General features: G+C 38.9%; 1 protein-coding gene across 3 annotated transcripts in view; it reads right to left on the minus strand.

Annotated features, from left to right (window-relative positions):
* Window positions 1-4,845: 4,845 nt before the first annotated feature.
* The window catches only part of PLS3 (plastin 3), a 33,060-nt gene continuing 16,735 nt past the window's right edge, over window positions 4,846-21,170 (minus strand). For 2 of the 3 annotated variants that reach the window (XM_053472375.1, XM_053472376.1), the window contains exons 2-16: window positions 18,429-18,514; window positions 15,777-15,940; window positions 12,237-12,366; window positions 11,865-11,997; window positions 11,587-11,668; window positions 11,185-11,350; window positions 10,755-10,897; window positions 9,807-9,902; window positions 9,384-9,579; window positions 8,692-8,770; window positions 8,359-8,473; window positions 8,061-8,194; window positions 7,619-7,742; window positions 6,911-7,035; window positions 4,846-6,668 (exon numbers count right to left, since the gene is read on the minus strand). In XM_053472375.1, coding sequence (XP_053328350.1) covers window positions 6,536-6,668; window positions 6,911-7,035; window positions 7,619-7,742; window positions 8,061-8,194; window positions 8,359-8,473; window positions 8,692-8,770; window positions 9,384-9,579; window positions 9,807-9,902; window positions 10,755-10,897; window positions 11,185-11,350; window positions 11,587-11,668; window positions 11,865-11,997; window positions 12,237-12,366; window positions 15,777-15,940; window positions 18,429-18,495 — 1,887 coding nt within the window. In that variant the 5' untranslated portion in view covers window positions 18,496-18,514 and the 3' untranslated portion in view covers window positions 4,846-6,535. Of the gene's footprint in view, window positions 6,669-6,910; window positions 7,036-7,618; window positions 7,743-8,060; window positions 8,195-8,358; window positions 8,474-8,691; window positions 8,771-9,383; window positions 9,580-9,806; window positions 9,903-10,754; window positions 10,898-11,184; window positions 11,351-11,586; window positions 11,669-11,864; window positions 11,998-12,236; window positions 12,367-15,776; window positions 15,941-18,428; window positions 18,515-19,036; window positions 19,088-21,170 lie in introns of all 3 variants that reach the window. The other variant, XM_053472374.1, reaches the window with a different exon arrangement.

Consider the following 21,170-nt stretch of genomic DNA (forward strand, 5'->3'; position numbering starts at 1 on the left):
CTCAAGAAAAATGCACCAAGACAAAATTACCGGGAACATAGTAGTTCACGAGTACAGAAAGCCAAAAATAAGGGAAAAAAAGCGTGCTTGCAGTTTAGCCGAGATTGGAAATGTACACTTTATGTACGGACAGATGGGAAATGGTCCCTTGAACCGAAAACAAGACCAATCACGATGCAGTTCTTAGGCACAAATAAGCTGCTTACATTCCATGTAGTTTCACAAACACTTCTAACTTTCATGTGTGCTCTCGGCTGGTGGCAAATATTCTTCATCCGATGCCAAGAACTCTGACTTCTTAACACGTTACAATTTGAAGGAATACAAGAATGAAACTTATTGTTGTCACTTATATATTTGTGTATCACATTATTCTGGCTCCATGTATGTTTTGTATTGCTTGTTTCTCATAATGCATCTCAAGAAATAATATGTTTAATAATGGCACCACAGGAAGCAGCCCACGGGATGAAAGTCTTCACATAGTGTTGGTTTACGTATTTTATATTGCAGTGGCATATTTAAATATAGCGTGCTTGGAGGAGGATGTATTTTTATTTATTGCGCCTTTTGGAGTCAAGAAGGAAATTGTCCCCCTGATGGCAGAATTCAAAGTAGATTAATTAGGTTTTGTTTCCCCTTCTTTTGGATCAAGAGTAGGAAGGTTAGGTAAAAAGGTTGAACTTGATGGCCTTAGGTCTGTTTTCAACCTTATTTACTATGTAACTATGTAAAATATTCACCGTACGAAAAGAAATCTCAATCAGGAGCATGTCCTCGGAAAACAGAGACACCCAATCCCCCTACTGCACGGCTATATGCAGCCTCTGGATTCCTCCCTCCATAAATAAAATTTTAATTAGCAAACATTACTCAATGAATACATTAGATAATGAGGATAGATACGGCTCCAAATTAGTCTATCGTTACACCGAATGATAAATTCCTATTTGCATCAAACGTCTTGTATACTAGGCAGTTAACATCTACAGCACCAGCTTGATTCGTAAGGAACATCTTGTACAGTAAACAACGTACGAGAAAGATTAGGAACAGACGGGATTACTCAAAACGTATCACCAGAGAGATTTACGTGAGCCAAGCAAAGGTTAACAGTTTAATTCTATTAAAATGGAATTTAATAATTTATTTATTCCCCACTTAACGTATAGAGTATTGAAACGCAGTGCAGAACGTTGACCTGGCAGGTTGACGTGGCTAGTAGAGTTTGCTGTACTTTCATATATATATATATATATATATATATATATATATATATATATATATATATATATATATATATTGCAATGTATTATAGTCTTTGACATGAGTTGGGGGAAGTCTGTGGTGGCCATGAGGCAGATCATGAACTTTCCATTATACAGTCAGAAGTTGTCTATCTCAGCACATTGCCACTATCTTCTCCAGAACTACACACCTTGTTCCTTTAAAAATAGCTATTGTGATATATAAAATTACTAAGCATACAAAGTTCTCAAGGATGATAGGTCAATGTGTCTGGTAAACACATGCAGGGACTCCCTGGCTTAGCTGACCCAAGAAGTTCCTTTATAAGAACCTGAACAGGCGGCAGTGGGCCACGGCTGGCACGTTTGGCTTCTGTATTAATATAAGTGGGGTGAGAAGTATGCTCCAAACAGGAGTCCAAAGGCAGCCCTGATCTCTGACAAGCCCAACATGATCTGAGGTATGTGGCTTAAAGTACGAGCGCCAATGAGCATTTCAAATGCTAGGTTCTTGGAGGCTTTTGTGAGAACATCTTCATCTAAATATATGGACCTCAAAATATATTTCACAGGAAAATGAGAACAATGTGAAATCAGTCATCTTACTGTGTAATGAAAATAATATATTCTGAAGATACAGTGCCTGGGTGTCTGATGGGTGATAAGGTATAATTACTAGATAATTAAGGCACTGTTAGTTCTAGGAGGTGCAGAGATCCGCGCACTAACCTCATCCAAGTGGACTTTAAATCACTGGCAGCAGACTAGAGAAGATTACAGGCCTCCAATCTGTAACCCTATAATCATAATTATAATCAAATAGGTGTTACGCTCTGATTATATAAGTAAATTAGCATCATGTCTGTGGAATTTACTTGATGAGCATTAGTAATTTCCAAAGACTTTTGCCACTGATCAATGGCAGCGCTCGCTGCGCACGCAGAGGTAGACTAGCGGTAAGTATATGAGGTGCAGAGACATGTAGTTTGGCAGAACACATTTCTTACATGGAAAAGAGCTGGGGGGGAGAGGCAAATGTATATGGGGGTATTCTACGAAATTGCCCCCATCCATTTGACTGTCCATTTTCTATACTCCTCCTAACATTAACATTTATACCCGTACTGATTTTCAATCCAGTCTTTAATGATTATATATATATAGATAAACCTGATGTAAGGGCCACCAACAGTGATCATATTGTAACTAAATTCACTACAAAGCAGAGTGAATTAGAATTAGTAGACTGAACTAAAGTTGCACGCCCTTGCATGTTAACACCTGCATGCTGACTACTAAATTCATTAATGCTTACACTGCTTCTGCGCATACGTGAGAGGTAGTTAAACCGAACAGCCATTGCATAGCGTTGGCTTTGCACGTCCTCATGTCCACATAGTCTGGCCAATCTACTAACATTTAGCTACGTCATGAAGTTGAAAGCACAACTCTCTTGCAAATTCTCCTGTCAACGCTCCATTTAGTGAATAGATCTGATTATGTTTGGTTACATTGTCGATGATGTGTGTGTTCTTGGAATAAACCTTCTCAACATGGTTGCAGCCAATGCTGCCACCTAGTGGCCAAACTGGAAAGGAGCGCGGCTAACAGATACACAACCCATTTTCTGCAGGACAGCGCATAACATAATAACCTGAAACACTATCCACATAGGTTCTTCGCTAACGTAAGAGAATTACAAACAGGCTGTTATTTCTACATACAAGCAATTTTATCTATTTTCCTGTCTGCCTGGAGCATAATGCACTCCAGGTTGTTTCTTTCTTGATAACTATATTTGCCAGCAATAATTAAATTAATAATGGATCATAATGCAAACTTTTATTGCAGTAACGTTTTCCCAGAGGGTTCCACTGAAGCTATAAAAGCATATGTACAGAAAACGGACTTTCTTAGGTTTCCTACCTTCCGTTTGGGACTTCTATGCTGGCTGTATACATTGGTCCTGTAAGCATATTTATTGTATTTATTTGTTGCCGGAATTAAATCTACATATAGAAGCTTATTCTGCGGGACCCTGACTGATCTTATCTACTCTTTATGATCCACACATATAGCACTTTATTAGTGCTGTTGTAAAGTGTGAGTTTGATACTGCACAATTTTTCGATCTTATTCATCTTGTAATTAGAGGTTGTGCTATGTATTTGTTTTTTTATGTTTCATGTTACGAGTTCTAAATATTCGGACTGAAGATCCTTCCACATTCGGATATAAGTATATGTATCTATTTTTTATATTAATTTTTCATATCACAGGGTGTGAACAACACGTTTTACATATTGATTTATATTGATTTAGTGATTTATTATCCACAGCTCACAGAAATGATTGCTGAGCTGGTAGGAACACCTACAACCTAGAAATGTATCTTTTCAAACAAATTCAACACAACTATTCTCCTATTCATTGTGAAATACCGTATTTGCTCGATTATAAGACGAGGTTTTTTTCAGAGCAAATGCTCTGAAAAATACCCCTCGTCTTCTAATCGGGGTCGTCTTCTAATCAGACCTCAAATAGAGGTCTGATTAGGAGACTAAGATCCAGATCCCCCGCAGCGCTGCAGGGGACCTGGATCCTCCTGTCTCACCCCCCGACCCTCCCCCCATCATACACACACACTTACCGGTGCTTCCTGCTGTGTTGCCGGGGCAGCAGGTTGACGTCTACGCGATCCGCGTAGACAACGTCCGCTGCAGCTGGAAGGAGGCGTGGCTAGCAGCGGGGGTTGTCTGCGTCCGTCGCGTAAACCTTCCCCGACTGTCAGAGATCAGAGTTCCCCGCTTTTTATATTGTTCATGTTAACCCATTAAGAACAATGCATTGCGAGCCCGTACATGTAGGGGTTAAAGTAGATCTGTTAATCTTTCGATATTCAAAATGGTCAAAGAACACATCTATGTTATGACAAATGGGTTGAAATCTGCCAAGTTCTTGATAGTTTTTTCTCTTGTAGTTAACCAGACATAATGTATGATATTTCCATAGGTGGGAAACGAGAGGTTTTAACGTGCTCTTGAGAAGCGAGAGGTACTTAATTCATGGAATGTGAGCAAGACAGGAAAGAAATCCTTAATGTACAGTATTAAGCTATGCATCGAATGAATTATGCACACCGCTTCCTTTTCTTGATTAGGTATATCTGCTAGGTAGCATACCTACATTTAACTAGTTATACAAGCCAGAACAAGAGGCCATTATCAATCATAACAATTTAATGACATGGATTTGATTTCCAAGATGTACAAATTAGCATTTGCTTTATTAATGGAACTGTTAATGGTAAACGGATGGTAACAATATCCTTAATTGTGAGGTTACTGGGCTTCTTTTCTATGCAAGAAAAAGCAAGCAAGTCGAGGCGAGTCAAATACCGCTTTAATTGTAACAATTTTTAGCAGATACACTGTGTGCAATAGAATTGCGACATACTGGCTTAAAGTGCTAAATGTATCTCTATACTGCCTCCTGTGGCCATATGTGGAATTGCTAAAAATATTATGGCATTGAACATTCTTCAGACCCAGCAGACCCACACACAGCATGAAATCAAAAAGACACGTGAAGGCCATAATGTGCTGAAACTGATGTTTTATTAGAATTCTGCTTTTGCCTCCAAAGTCACTTTGAACAGCTTATAAATTGCAGCATGGTCTTAAAAATCCAGCAAACAGCTTGTCAAAGCTTTAGCAAATCCTGCGTATATAGCTGTTAATGTAAGAGTTAACTCTTTGGCGTTTCTTTTGTTTCCAGATGCAAAGAAAATATATCCACGTCTGCGTGCAATCTATGCTCTGTGGCACGGAACCAGCTTTTCCTGGAAACACAGGAATGTTTCATAGCCGATAGAATTTTAAATACAAATTGTTACAAAAAATCATAAAAATGTTCATGCAGGCCTTATACAAAATAAGAGAAAAAAATATGATCTACGGATATGCTTTCAACCAAAAAATGAATTTAGTATTTAAACCAACATTTAAGAAAAAAAAGTTGTGCAGTTTAAGATTTACAACATGCAATCTGACTCCAACACCTACAAATTAAGTTTAAGAAAACAAAAGCCACAAAAAGTACTAAAGTATGTTTTAATGAAATAGTATATACCGTAGGTATTTGCAGGAAGTTGGTGTATGTTTTTTTTTTCTCTCTTTCTTTAAATATAATGATTTGATCTCCGTTTAAAAACTTTTTTCCTAGGACTGAAAGCTGGGAAATTCTTATTTAATTCAATATACTATCATTGGACTTAAGGATGTTTCTGTCTGTGCTTGTAGGGGGATTCACAAACCATCAAATGATGTCACACCATTATATCATCAAGGCGATTAATGTTGTAGAACCAAAAACACAATCCCCAGTATTTATATCTACATTATATGTGCCAATAATATAATTATGATCATTCCATTACAAATGAACAGTACTAAATCAGTACGTAGATACCAGGAACCTCTAGAGGTTATAAACTTCAAGAGAATTACTCCTATTCAGAAATGGGGGGGGATTTAAATGCCAACACAAAGGAAAGCAGTCTCTTAAAAGGTCCGCCATAAGACTCATTCCCATGCTCATTATGCAATAATTGGGTTATTTTGTAGCATAAATCAAAAGATTGCAAACTGCATCAGTAAAGGGAGAGAGGAGAGCTGGACCTGCTATCTTCTAGCTGGGTTCTGTGGCCCTACACACCGGTAGATAAAGGTAGACATAGATCCACATAAAGGGTGGAAAAAAGTAATACTTTTTTTTTTTTTTTTTTTAATAGACCTCATACAGGGCTTCTATTATTCCTTATTTACTTCCGAAAACAAAAGACCAAGACATAAAATGAATGAGAGTTATTGTATATATTTAACTTATGTATAGACAGGACACTAGATATGTATAGTAAATTCCATCACCTTATGAAAATATGGCTGCAGTAGGAAAAAAAAAAAAAACCTCATGGCAGGTATCCAGTTTTCAAACCCTTTTACTACAGCAGATTTCTCCATCATTTTGCACCGCAATACAATGAAGGTTTTATCCGCAGGAAAACAAAAATATATATATTAGCTGGAAAAGCCAAACAGTCCAAGCAAGAATGCATTTTGTTGTGAACTTGAATGGTCCTGAGAGTCGTGAAGGTCTCTAATGTTGCAAAGCAAACCTTAAAGTCTTGAAACTTTCTTACGCCAAGTGTATTGCTAGGTCTGGAACTGCCAAAACGGGGCCATACACTCTGGGCGTATCACACTCTTCCGGTTACTTTGAATGTAAAGTTAAACTTTCTTCATCCCTCGGCCCATCAAACAAGCAAAAACGGTCATAACCATCTTGGGTTTCACTTCCACAAGGTCCTCTGGAAGAGCATATACTCTTGCACCAATACGTCTAGCCATGGACACGGCATATCTGGAGAAAACGGATGGGGAAAAGAGTTAGAGGAAAAAAAATATGGTATGTATACATGCAGATAGATAAATAATGAAATTAACTGTTAAAATTAGATGTCCAAAATTGCTCCACATGCCCTTCTATCGTGCAATCATGGAGGAAGCCTTGATGACCTAGAATGTCTAGACCTGAGGAATTCCCACCAGCCACTCCCAAGGAGTTTGTACATTGCCACTGAATTCACATGGTTGGAAACTCACTTGGCATTTTCATGTTTGTCTTCATCAGTCAAATCACCAGTCTTTACCAGTTCATAATTTATACAGCCAGGCTGTATGGCATCAATCAGATCCACTACTGGTAAGCTGGAGCTGATAGATCTGTCCTATTGAATAAACAAATAAAAAAAAATAGTGGTAAAGAAATCAAATACGTATATCGACTACATCCTCTCATAATTCAAATTAAGGAATATTGCCCCACCTAGGAATTTTCTACTGGATCTCTCTGGACAGAAGACCACTTTAAGCTCCACCCACTGCAAGGCCCATTCTACCAGAAGTGACCAATCGGCATCTCTTGTCTAGTTTCTAGTCTTTCACCAGAAATGAATAAACCTGCAACTTTTGCTGGACGCGGCAAGTCTGAATTCATCCAAGTAGCAAGAAGATGCTGAGCATAAATCCTCAAGATTGTGAGCTCATTTGAGTAGGGCCCTCCTCACCTGTTTCTGTATGTCATCTTATGTTATATACTACTTGTGATGTCCTGTCTACCCTTTGTACGGCGCTACAAATACAATAAGAAAAGAATATCCATTGCCTTGGTTTATAATGTGTGCGCTAACTGGACTTCTAATCAGATGATGTAGACATGTGGTAAAAAAGTTGTGCCTTCCACTAGAATTTTTTAAAACTTCACAGTAAACAACAGAAAAGTGAACCTTTCTAAATTAATATCGCCGTTACCTTAAAGCTCTGAATGGAGGTCGATTTCCCAGCTTCCGATAGCGTTGTGTTCACCCAGTTCACAATGGTATCATCATTTGCTTTCTCTCCTTCTCCAAGATCCTCCATTACGTTTAAGGTATACCTGCAAAGAAGATTAATCGGGTTAAAATGTAAAACAGCTACAACCGCAAGCACAAAGGACTGGTCGGGATGTCCATGGCAGGAGCTAAAGGCGATGTTACGAATGAGTAGGCAATGTGAAATAACGTTCCCTTTGTTTAGCCAGGAGTTAAAAGCAGGAGTTTCGAAGCCCCAAAGTGTTATCTAACACCTATTCCTTATATTCACTCTGACATTTTTCCATTTTTTTTAAACAGTTCAAATAGTCATAAATGTGTATGACTAAACTCCAAGACAAACACAGGCACACGGACACCTTTACATGCAGGGGAACACTCACCGTCTCATCAACTGCCAGAGCACAGCCAAGGTCAGCGTTTGATTTCCATCATTGAGATCCTGCCCTCCGATCCCCACCAGTGAGAACTTTGCACGTTGCTTCCCCAAATCCACTGCGTAGTTGCAATTCTCAAGCTGGAAGATCAAACCGACAGCCACTCAGAAACAAATTGTCTCCGCAAATACACTATATTTGGACTGGACAGAGTCAAATATTATGTGAGCAAACCAACAGTTGCCTACTTTTAGCTTTGCAGTTCACTGAACTCAAGGACAATCCACAGCGATTTTTTTCTTACCTTTTTCATATTTGCTCCGAGTTTAGGATATGGTGGCTTGTTCACCTTGTTCCAATCAACGGGAACTTTAATCTTCTCGTACAACTGTAAGATTACCAAGGAATCCTGCAGATCACTAAATAACAAAAAGGCACATTATTTCTAGATAAGATTCAGTGAAAGCATTGCATATATAAATTAACTATCTTAGGGTCCTCATCTAGAACATCAGCTACAGGTTTATTTACCAAGATTAAATGGCTGCTGTAGAGTTGGTAATCGGGGGGGGGGATCAAGCATTCACTAACAAAAGCCTTTGTACATAAAAATGTGAGTTTTAAAATCGATACGAACCCATACAAATGGTTGACATGAGGATTCACACCAAGTGAATTCATCCAGTTCCGGAATGTTCTTTCCTCCCGTGTCTCTCCTGAAAAAGAATAAATATTTTAAATGAGGTCACCGAAGTGCATACAATGTGAGACAGTTACAGGACACATCAGGGAATTTGTATGATGGCAAAGAAAAGGATAATAGTAAAAAAAAATCATTCAGGTATTTCAATTGATTTCCCGGGTCTTGGAGCTTTGGGTATATAAGGGGCAGATGCTGGGGTGGTGAAGCTGTGGCCGGTTGTTTGGTATGTGTAGAATCAGGTTGAATTAATCTGTTTTTCTTGCTATGAGGACCTTATTATTTTCTTTTTTATGGGGGGATTCTTAATGGTTTGTGTTGGGGTATCGTCCCCTAAAAATATGCAAATCAGACATACATAAAAAGAATAATCTTTGAAGAATTCTTATAATTTGTACAAATGGAATTACATAAATTCAGCAGTAGGTGGCAGGAATCTCATGTACTTTGGCAATCACACGGTACATTCAAACAGTACACTCAAGCAATTGTGTAAAAAAGATTTAAGGGCTTTGCATAGCTCATTATTATTTTAAGCACTTATTCCTTACATGTTTCTTTAGCAAAGGAGCAAACACAACCAATTCATATGCTTGGCTGATGGCTACAAACCGAATACAGATCCTCACCTTCCAGAAGATTCCAGTCAATATCCTGGTTCTCAGGCTTAGTAAGTGCTGGGTACTTGTTGAACAGGTTTGCTACAAAGGCCAGGTTTAATTTAGGATTTCCACTGACGACATCAGCTGGAGTAACAAACTGCCTGCAGCCAAGCCTATCTGCTTGCTGGAGCATGTACTCCGCTCTCTTCAGATCATCTTTCTCCTGCAGAAACAAGTACAATGAGATACTCATCAGAAGGTCTCAAAAGGCGTGACCTTTGTGTCCATCCAAGATTAAAACAAACATTTTTTACATGTAACCGATTTTGGATTTTGTCCTGAATCAGGCACTTCTTGATCATAACAGGCCCTTATGTTGATGAATACAAGCGTTAAAGTTGCTTGCTCATGAAAAAAAGAACACTTTTAAAGGTTCCATTGGACACTTACACTGAAGCCACACATATTGATGTCTATCCTCTCTTCGCCTTCTTTCTGCCCTTTGGGTGCAATCTGATTGAGCAGATGGAAGTAGGCTCTCGAGTCCTGTAATATAATAAAGTTCAGTTAAACTTGGCTCTTCACGTGTTTTCATACACAGTACTAACTGTAATTACTTTTTTTTATCAACTATTTAGTTAATGTTTGCTAAACAGCGTTCTATTATAATGCATGTGTCCTCAATTAGCACTCGCATGCAATCGGAATACCTTTGGCCCCCACATTTTATTTAGCAAAGAATGGATCAATTAGCAGGGACATTTGGGTCCAGGATATTAATTAATTCGAATAACTAACATATCTTATCCTTTTTTATTATTACTATTATTGCTGATCACACTGTGAAAGTTGCATCTACATATTTTATAACATTGTATAAAGAGCTTTCCAGTGACCTGCTCATCAACGGAATTGTACAAAGAACAACAAGTCATCGTCCCTCTCTCTACGTGAGGCTATTTCACATAGCTAGACTATTCAGGTTATATTTTTCTCGATGTGCATATCTTATGGTAGTTTGGTTAGGATGTACCTTGACAGAATTACCAAAGTCAGTAAGCTGAAAAGAAGCAAAGGAGACAGGAAAGCCGTAAAATCCATCGAAAGCATTCAAGAAAGAAACAAATGGGATAATGAAGTTAATACAGAACCACAAATGGCAGTAAAATGTTAAATTGCTAAATTTTGCTTGGAGCCCAGCATAAAATCATCATGTATGTTTCTTGCAAAAACAAGACGCCTTTCTGCAGAAAAACTCAATGTTTGCCAGAAGTGAAGCAATCGGTGGCTGTCCACCTGGTGAACTCTGCCCACTTTAGGTCAAACTCCATACCCATAAACATTCCGGATCCTTGCCGGCAACTTATACTTGAACGATTGGGTTATATCTGTATATACCTTAATGTCCGAGCTGAAGTTATTGATTTTTTGACAGCCTGCGTTTTCCAGATGGAAATTGGCCCATCTCAGCAACAGTTCTTCAGGGGACAGTTTCATCAGATCTTCCAGAGTCTCCCCTTCTCGAAGCAAAGCGGCCAGGGCTGAAACATAAAAATATAAAATATAAATATTTTATTATTAATAGTGCATATGGAGGGATGTGTAATTTATGACCTGCAGCATGGGATTGATAACTGAACTCTGTGTTGGAAGACCAGACTCAACTTGGCAATTAACGGTTGTAAGATGCCATAAAACATTTGCCCAAGTTAAATTATTGGACTATTATGCCGTATAATAAAAAAAGATCTGATTTTGGAAACCATAAGTATCCAAAGCTAATCATAAGCCAGTAAAACTGTCCCTGGCAAAGCGCATGCCCTTTTACCTTCATTCCTGCTTAGTTCAATGTCCGCAAACAAACCGATCTTTATAATCTGCCAAAGAAGTCCAAGCACGAGGTGAGGTTTTCCAGCCTTGAGGTCTTCTGCTCCGATGTTGACAACATGACACCCGATGGCTGAGGCCGAGTTCAAAGCCAGGTTCAAATTTTCCTACACAGGGGAAAAAAAAAACCATGAAGCCTGCAAAAGAATCATCAGCATCATAATATATATATATATATATATATAAACCGACAGCATTTGAAGCTTTTAGAAAATATTTTTTTCCTTTTTTAATAATGATTATTTTTAAAGAAAATCCCTTTTTTATCCAAACGAAAACAACAGACAATACTAAATATAAAAGCACAAGACATAGAAGGCCGCAAAAATGTAAAATAAGTCACCTGAATGGTAAACGGAGTTAGTTTTTTCTTGTTAATTGCTCTTTCATCAATGGTGTCAGGAACAGACAGGTTGATCATTTTGCTGTTAAAAAATCCAAAACAAAAAACGGTGTGAAATATATATATCAAGATATATATATTTCCATACCTCCACTTTACTTCGTCATTCTATTAAACTAATTTTTAGTATTTTCATATATGTAATAAAGGTTACCAACCACAAAATGTGAACTAAAAATGCGTGTTTATTTGTAAATTTATTTTCACAAGCTACTTACCAAAGTACGATGCCGTCCCCAAGGGCTCGGAATAAATCATTAGTGTTTGGATTCATAGGGAGAACGTGCTTGCAGTCTGGGTCATTCTCTAAGGCTTTGTTTATCCAGTTGACAAAGGCATATTTTTCCTCCTCTAAAAATACAAACCATTATAATGTGAGTCGCTTGGTGATCGGTAGACTGGAGGTTGGCACTTAAACAGAAGAGCGATACTAGTGCAGTATGATGTGTAGAACAATAAAAATGTGTGTGAATGAAATACTTCATTCAAGTAATTTTACATAAACCGTGTAATACAGAGGGGAGTTGGATAAAAGAGGAAAAAAAAACGATGAAAGGAGAAGAAAAAAAGATTTAATAGTGAAGCAGTACCGGAGTAGGAATGTTGGGTCCCTTCACTGGACAGTTCTGATGTCCCTCCAATCGCACAAATTCCCTCCTTACGATTGATCGCTTTTCGGAATGTTTTGGCAATATCGCTGCTTTTCAGCTCTTGAACAATCTGCAAGAAAAAACAAAATCATAAAACAGAAGCCATGATCCATAAAATCCCATGTAACGTATCATGGAAACTGTGAAAGCAATTTAGAGTCGCGGCGGATATGATGAGGCTTCGATTACCACTCGGCATGTTTCTCAATAGCGATATAAGGCTTCTACTTGTTTGGTCTTTAAGCATGACATTTAATTGTTTTAGTCCAGGTTTGCTCAAGTAACAAGTCCTAGAAGATACTAAATTGAGGAGTCCTGGCTCAGTTTCATAGGTACCACCACAGCACCACATTCTTACCACTGATAACTATTTCTCAATGTTGTATGAATCAGTAGATCTCTGGATATAATGAAGTTTTAGACAGAAACCCTGGAGGTGATAATTCTTCTATTATTGTTAGCTGCCCTATTCAGCTTTGGCTTGGTGGTATTGTTTTTCTGACATTGTTTATGTCTTCAAGACATTATTTTACCAGGGAACCTGAAAACTACAAGCTACCCTATGGATGTTGATTTTTTTTTGGCCACAGTAAGGGTCGAAAAATTTACAAATATCAGAAACTAGTTTTATTGTCTTTATTTGGTGGCTGACGTAGAACATTTCTCAGTGTTTGAACTCCTTGCTATTTGCCATGGTACAGTTATTAGGACAAAGTCATATAAAGTCATATATATCATTATTTGATTGATTTATATGTAGCAGGTACAAACTAATTCAGATCATTCCCGTTACAGGAGATCAACATATAATGAGGGTCTTTGTTCTTGAAAACAAAAGCGGTCCTGAGCGTGGAATATTCCAAAGTGCTTGTTAGCAAATGCCTTCTAAAGACAGTCAACAAAAGCACAAACACCAGCCAACCGCCACCAGAGGATGGGGTAAAATAGCATGAACAAAAACCGCTCTGACCAGCTTACAAAATCATAAGCAATGAAATCAATCAATGGAATGATTAGATTAGTATCAATGGAATGATTAGAATCATTCTTTTATACACCGCATGTGCGCGTGGTATTTTTTTTGTTATGATTGACACAAAGTAAAATTTTTAATGTTATTGAAAATTTAAATTTCTGCGATGTTCTCTTGATATTAAAATAAGGAAATGAAGACTGCCCACTAGGCCCATGCAAATATACATTTTGTGTATGTCCAGTCCTCAGGCATCCAAGCAGCAGCCATTAACCCAGGGCTCGACAAACACCGGGCGCCAAATCGCCAAGGCGACTAGAAGCCACTTCCTGGCGTCCAGGGTTTTGCAGGGTTGCCACCGTTAACCCTATGCTTGTGAGGGTGCTTAGGTGTTGTTCATGTTACAGTATGGCATTAGCACGAGTGTGTATGGTAGCACATAGTGTTAGTGTGTGTATTAGTGTATTGTGTTAGCATGTGTGTACACGAGCGTAGAATGTTAGCGTGTATGTTACTGTGAGGTGTTAAATGTTTGTGAGAATAAGATGTTGGCGTGTGTGTTACTGTATGGTTAGTGTGTACATGTACGTTAATGTATGGTAAGGTTAGACAAACATGATTGGAAAGAAAAAAAGCTGGCTCCTAACTTTTTTGGCTGGCTGCTAGATTCAAATCAAATTTGTCTATCCTCGCATTAACCTTCTGAGGCCAAGCAGCGGAATTTATGTTTTGCACACCAAAAACAAAAAGATGAAGTAGCTGCTTTTATGTAAATCTGTAGGAGGTATTCTCTGATGAATTTGCGAGGAATTTCCCCCAAAACGTAATAAGGTACATCAATGACATCTGTTATGCAGCTAGACCTCTTATGTAATGTCAGCAAAACAGATTTAAAAAAATCTGTAAGTACATAAGATGATCCATTTAAAGATTCAAAATATAGCCTTTAACCCAGGGCTCGACAAACACCGGGCGCCAAATCGCCATATTTAGGATTTGTCCTCATATAGGATTCAGACAAATGTCCTCCTAATTAAGATCAGACAAAATACATAACTTTGGGTTCATAAAAGGGTGGAACACGATATCACTTTATGCTTTTGAATAAACAGCTATTGAGGAGAAGGCTTGGGTTTGAAACAGATGTTATGCAGATGTGCTCAGCAGCAACACACAGCTTTGCATGATAATAAAAAAAAAACTTGAGATGTGTTGTAAATTGCTTCACAGGGTTTTTGCACGCAGCAAAGATAAATAAATAAATCACATGGTGGTATCAGATGATAAAGGATGGGGTAAATCGTATAATAAGCGGATTGTAAGAACCTGAACAGAAATTCTGAATCAGCAGATTTTATCTCTTTACGGCATTAGGTTGTCAACCTATTTAGAATGCCTTTTTTGGAAGAATATTCAAAATTTGTTGTTCTGCCTTTAACATTAACCAAGGTCTTAAAGGAACCCATAACTCAACTTGTGTTTTAATAGTATCAAAACATTTGTAAACCTAGCATGCAAAGAGTCTGTCTTTATCTTTAGACCTGGTATCCCTTTAAACATTATGTGAAAAAGAAAATCGCTCCGGTCTGTAGAAAGCAGAGACAAAAACAAAAAAAAGCAGTGGTAGCTTGTGCAGTTGAGGCTTTTCTATATGCACAATACACATTGTGTGATGTGCTGACAAACCAGGGAACCCGTTCCAACTTACTATTTAACCCAAGCGCAAAAGTAATGGGTGATCGGGAAAACATACAGCATTGCAGCAAAAAATAAAAAAAAAAGGTAGACCGTAAGATAGCTGTAACAACAAAACCTAAAAAGCGTACAAAGGTAGAAGAAAGAATATACGCAGGAGTCCTATTCAACAGTAAGACCAGCGTTAAAGTCTTTATTTAGGTTGCATACACTGGTTAGCCTATCTGTGGGTGAACTATTCTGATGCTCCCCTCTTTTTCTCAACAGACCATAAAAAATTAGCCGTTTTCATGGTTCTCATGCTTCAGCGGAGCCGAACAGGTGGATCTTACTGCAAGACATCTAGGTGACTGATTAGAAATTGAATCAGCATTTTGCAGCAAAACTTGAAGTTCCAGGAATCACTCGCTCAATGTAGCAAAATGAGAAAAAAAATAACTATTCACAATAATAACCGTTTTATATGAATATAAAAGACATTTTTGTCTTTTCTTCTAAAAAGTGGCATCGTTTTAAGGTGGTACTACAAGATTTACAACAAAAAATTTCTACTGCATGTGTATCCCAGAGGACAATATAAAAAGGAAACCAAGAATTGTCTCCGATTGTCTGCTGGAAGAACTTAGTTTTCCACAAAAGAAAGATCGCAGACAATGAGAACTATAAATCCGAATCATTAGACAGTTCTCCAATGTGAGACTGTCCTCCTAATATGTGTGTGCTCCTAATTCCATCTACCAAGAAACCGAATCACAACTTTTTACAAGATATCGTCTCCAATCCCCCTAGATGACATGTTCAACAATACTCACAAAAACAAATTCTTCAAAGCATATTTTCCCATCCTTGTTTTTATCTCCTTCGTTCATTAGCTTCTGGATGATCTCCCTCACTTTGTATCCGGGAAGGGGGAGGTTGGCTTCCTTAAACAAATCGTGGAGCTCATAGTCGGAAATGTACCCACTGCTGTCAAGATCTACAAAAGGAAAGAGGACAATTAGGTGAGGTCATGAACAACGTCCTTCTAAAAACCAGTCATGAAGAATGGTGTTCCTAGGTGGAGACTACCCTTTTATTAAGTCAGTAACCGACAGCTATGTGGTCAAGTCACTGGTACAAAGCCAGAGAGAACTCTTGAATGACTACGAATTGTCCAGCGATCATTAGAGGAGATGATAAAATTCTGTTGATGACAACAATATCTCTCTCTATTAACAAGGAAAATGCATTTATGATTCAGTCATAGATCCATGCGAAGGTGGATTCTTTAGTTGAGGGTGATTGGGCCAACACAGAAACAAGCTTTCGGGTCTCTAAAGGTTTCTTCTTCAGGCAGATTCTGAAGGGGTGACCTCAGATGTCCCCAAAGCGTGACTCTACTTCATTCCCTATGATGGCCCAATAAGATGCATCACCTTCTATTTACGACAGAATATTACAGACGCTGCTTATACTCTAAACCTCACAATATAAGAGACACAATGCACAGCACTCTGGCATTCATACAGTTAAAAGACATTCGTAAATGCTTTGAATACCCTATACAAATAACCTCTCGTGTTATTCCCTCGCCGCGTCTGCTCAGTTTGCGGAACCGACAGAAAATGCTGGATTTGTTTATATTCTGACATACGATACTGGCTTTTGGTATAATTCTTGAGGGCTCAGTATGTCTTTTGTGCATGCGGGGTTACATTAGGTTGCTCAAGTAGCCACTTGAATGCAAACATGTGTGTCCTGCGTGGAAAAGGAACTTGGTAGTTCAGGGGAAAAAAAAGGTTTACAGAACTAGAAGATTTTCCGCAAAGCCAGACAGAAACAGAGTTAAGCATCGAAAACAGCTGCCCATTCTGGAATATTGTGTGTTTAGACTCTGTGTCCGATGACAGCTTGAGGATTAAAACAGGAAAACAGAATCTCCTTACTGAGAAAAATTTGATTTAATGTTCCAGGTGACATAAAAAGAAAACCAACCAGTCTCATACTGGTTCAGTTTCCTCCAGATGGGGACCAAGATGCACGTTAAAAAAAAATAGAGAAAAAAAAACATGGCCAAAAATAAGGCCGTGCAGTTTATCCTGATTCAGCAGTAAATTCAGCTGCATGTATCGGCACTCTGTACATAAATGTAATTCCCTTAACGAAGGTAAAACAAAAAAGTCTCAAACGAAAACCTTTACCATTAAGAAAATATAACATGCCGTGCCATGACGTTCGATACAAGTATTTACAGTAGAGGAAGTTCTGCGGGTAACCCGGCATTCTACCATAATAATGTTATAAGCGCGGAGATTTCTGCTGATCACGGTGGTGACATCCATCATTCCAGCCGTTAAATATTACCGATACTGGCTCTTAGGGATTAGTGAATAGTTCATTATGTTTTAGTTCATTATGTTTTAGACAACTGCAGAGTTGGGTCGGTAAAACTTGGAGCAGTAATGACTATCATCGCATTGATGTTGAACCCAGACTACCTCTATTATGACTATAAAGTTTCTACCTGTGATGACCGAGGGTACTATTCACTAAACTGGGAGTTTGATGACTAGTTGCACTTTTATATGCGCCAACTTCACTGTGGGCCAACGCCAGTCAGGGTCTCCTACAACGAGCCCCGACTCTATCATTGATTTCTTCACTAATCCCTGGAAAGCAATTTAGTCGTTACTGTCCCTTTATGATCAGCACGCCGTGATCCACACCCTTGTGCCTGGCAAGCAGACTTCTGTTGCTAAACCCAGAGAGTCCCGGATCACCAGTAATTAAGAACTATCTCTAGATAGCGTAGTCTGGCAGGGACTGCCGGCTTTCTCAATGCCCCATGTCCTCTCCGCATAGGGCAGACTGTATTAAGGACAAGGTACAATGTAACAGCTCCTTCGCTTTGCTTATTCTTTTGAGTCCGTTCCCGGTAGCCCGCAAACCAATAAACGGCTTGCATGTGTTTCCACTTATAGTCTGTTTATCTCACATTACACCCATACTTTGTGTGAGGACAATGAAGCCTGTCTGAGTAATGTTTGCACAATGAATATGAATTTCCTACGCTGAAGCTATATTATGACTCCTTTGCTGAATTTTAAGACAGGAAATTACAGATTGCTCTTGAGTGACTCACCGAATCTGCCGAAACCGAGCCGACCATCATAAAGAATGTTAGTTTTAAGTAACGGCATAAAAGAAGAAAGTTACGAAGCCACCAGTGGCTAAGCACCAGCTTACTGTCTGACACAGGACAGTCCAGCTTTCAAATGAGGTGGGCCGTGTATCATCCAGAGGGAAGGCCATAACCGAATGATATATATAGATATTTCCAGAGGGGAGATATATATAGGGTAGGTGCTATGCCCTGTACCCCGATTGCAGCCTTTATCTGTTCTAGTGATATACATGATAGCCCAAACTATTACGCAAATCATTGTGCAAATAAAAGACACAAAAATAAACATTTAATTGCTTACCGACTTTGGCGAACGCCTCTCTAAGATCCTCCAGCTCATCTTTGGAAATCTGCGTTGTGTTCGCCATTACTACTGGCCAGAGGCACCTTAAAACGAAACACGTATGAATTAATACAAGCCGTACCCCAACATACACACTATACCCGAACCGGAATAATTACTGCTTGGATCCGCAGAGCAAATCCAATAGCCATTTACGTGGACTCAGATAGGCCAAACGGACGCAGATGTGCTTGGTGCTTTACGGTTTATAAGTGCAATGAAAAGGCTGCCCAAACCAGTCAGTAAGATTTATAGTTTGGCACGGAACTAAATGAGGAGGAATAATCCTGCAGATCCCACGACCAGGAAGTTAAGGTGGTTGCTTCCATGATAATATACGTAATATATATTGTGAGAAAATATATATTGCGGAAAAAATTGTGGCCTATAACCGAGACAATATGGTTCATTGCAGCGTGTGGGATGTATAGCAGTAACCGATACCATTGTGTGAATATACTCATCCTTTATACTGCAGGCCACATATATATATTTTTGTGCCTCTACACGTCGACATGTAGTTTGGTTAAGAATATATACATAATAGGATGCGCAGGTAACCTCACATAAATAGGTGCAAATACTTTGTAGGTTCCATGTTAGGCTTTGATTTTCACCTAAATGAAAAGAAAATCGGTAGAAAAATCAGTCCAAAAGGCAATTGATAAAAGGTATTGACTAGGGCTGCAACTAATGATTATTTTAATAATCGATTAGTTGGCTGATTATTTTTTCGATTAATCCGATAAAAAAGCTAATTTTTTTTAGTTAAAATAATGTAATAAAAAACTTACAAATTTACACTTTCATCTCTTTATCACTATGGCATTTCTCTATTCACCTTCTTATTTTACCGACATAATAATAAAAGCTACAAGAACCAAAACACGGTGTTTCTCAAACTAGGTTTTAATATTTACTAATAACTTCGTATTAATTCATATTTTCATATTTATTAAAAACTAAAAAAATATTTAATAAAAACTGAGGAAAAAAAAGCCTTGTTTATATTTTCTTTTATTTACCAAACTGCCCCCAGTTATGCACATCTGACCCCCAGCTTGCCACTGTGCCCCCGATATGCCTTATACTCCTTATATGCCAGTGATATCCAACTGAGCCCCCTGATATACCTTTTACCCCCAGATATGTCTTATGCCCCCCGATATGCCCTATTCAACGCAACTACATACTAGTCTGCCAGCCGTCAAAACACACGCCATGACACGTCTGCTCTAAACTATACGCTTCTAAATCCTACCTTCTATACGGTATCAAAAGCCGCTTACTAACTAATTGGGGCGTCTCGGAATATCGTACAGAAAAGCTCAGCAATCTGTATATTATGAGACAGTAAACCCCGCAGGCTCTGCCCGGCTTAATAACGAGTCTCATCACGTCAGTCCATCCCACATTCCTTGCAAAACAGTTTTCTAAATGAAAAATGTAAACCTTAACCCGGAACATCCAAATCTTTTTCTATAAAGGGCGAGTTTTACGAGAGCCGATGTTGTCCCGATTTATGGAACCAAGAATGTTGTTTATTCCGCCGGTAAAACGTAAGAATTTATATTGTAGAGCTGCAGTCATAAAGCAGAGCTCGGCGCACGGCAATCTCGTAAAGCCGCACTTTATTCTGCTCAAAATGCATTTTTCAGGTACAGGACAACTCCCATTTAAAGTGCATCTATGTTACTTTGCAGAGGAGAACTTTTCTCCTATACGTTGTGCTAGCCAATTGGCTAGCATATGCACGGGCCAAAAGTTACGCTTAATTTTAATCCAAGCACTAAACCAGCATGGAGATACAAACTCAAAATATGGCTGGGTGGGCTCTCCGCTATGTCACACAAAGCATTCTGGGACTGAACAGCAGGGTGTATGGGTGATCGCGCATGTGCATGCAGCACCCAGGCAGCCTTATTGGAATGCCCCAGAAACTAGCACCTGGGAACATCCAGGCTTCAGTTACCCGGCCCCCTCCCTTTTTGGGATGCAGCCAAGCTGTCCCGCTAACGGCAAAACACGGTCATAGGGCGAGGAGTGGGGCGTACCGCTTCCACGACCCGGAGTTTCTCCATGGCGAGCCCAAGCTGTACAATGGCCAAAGGGGCATAAGCAGCGCACACCATGTGACCAGTGTTCCCTCTAAGCTGTGCACTTGTGCGCGCACACATAGCTTTTTTAGAGAGCGCACACGTCCAAAGATTTTGCGCACAACAGTTTTTCCCCAAAAAAGAAAAAACTTATAATTTGTTTGGAACTTTATGCGGCGCGGATGTTGTGCGCACAAAATTTTTGCTCTCTGAAAATTTTTGCACAGGAGAAATTTTCTGCGCACGCCAACTAAGAAAAATTAGATGGAACATTGCATGTGACCCATTTATACTAACAGAAGTAATACCGTAAAATAATAATAGTGTCTACCGGCAGCAGTCAGCGATAAACTATTTCAGAATTTAAAAAACTTTTTTTCAGTACGGAGCATTGTTCACACAAAAAGGTCCGGATGCACTAAATAGGTTTTCGATTATTGACTTGAAAAAACAAAGAAGAAAAAGCTTCAGAGGTAAAACAATAATCAGGACAGACAGGTGCGACACACCCAGGAAATTCTGCCTACGAGGCGTCTGTCATCCGTGCCAACCCTTATCTGTGCCGAAGTCTCACAAGGACTTTAAAAGCCCTCCAGTTATATAT

The sequence above is a fragment of the Spea bombifrons genome, chromosome 8, assembly GCF_027358695.1.
Source record: "Spea bombifrons isolate aSpeBom1 chromosome 8, aSpeBom1.2.pri, whole genome shotgun sequence".
NCBI classification, from domain to species: domain Eukaryota; kingdom Metazoa; phylum Chordata; class Amphibia; order Anura; family Pelobatidae; genus Spea; species Spea bombifrons.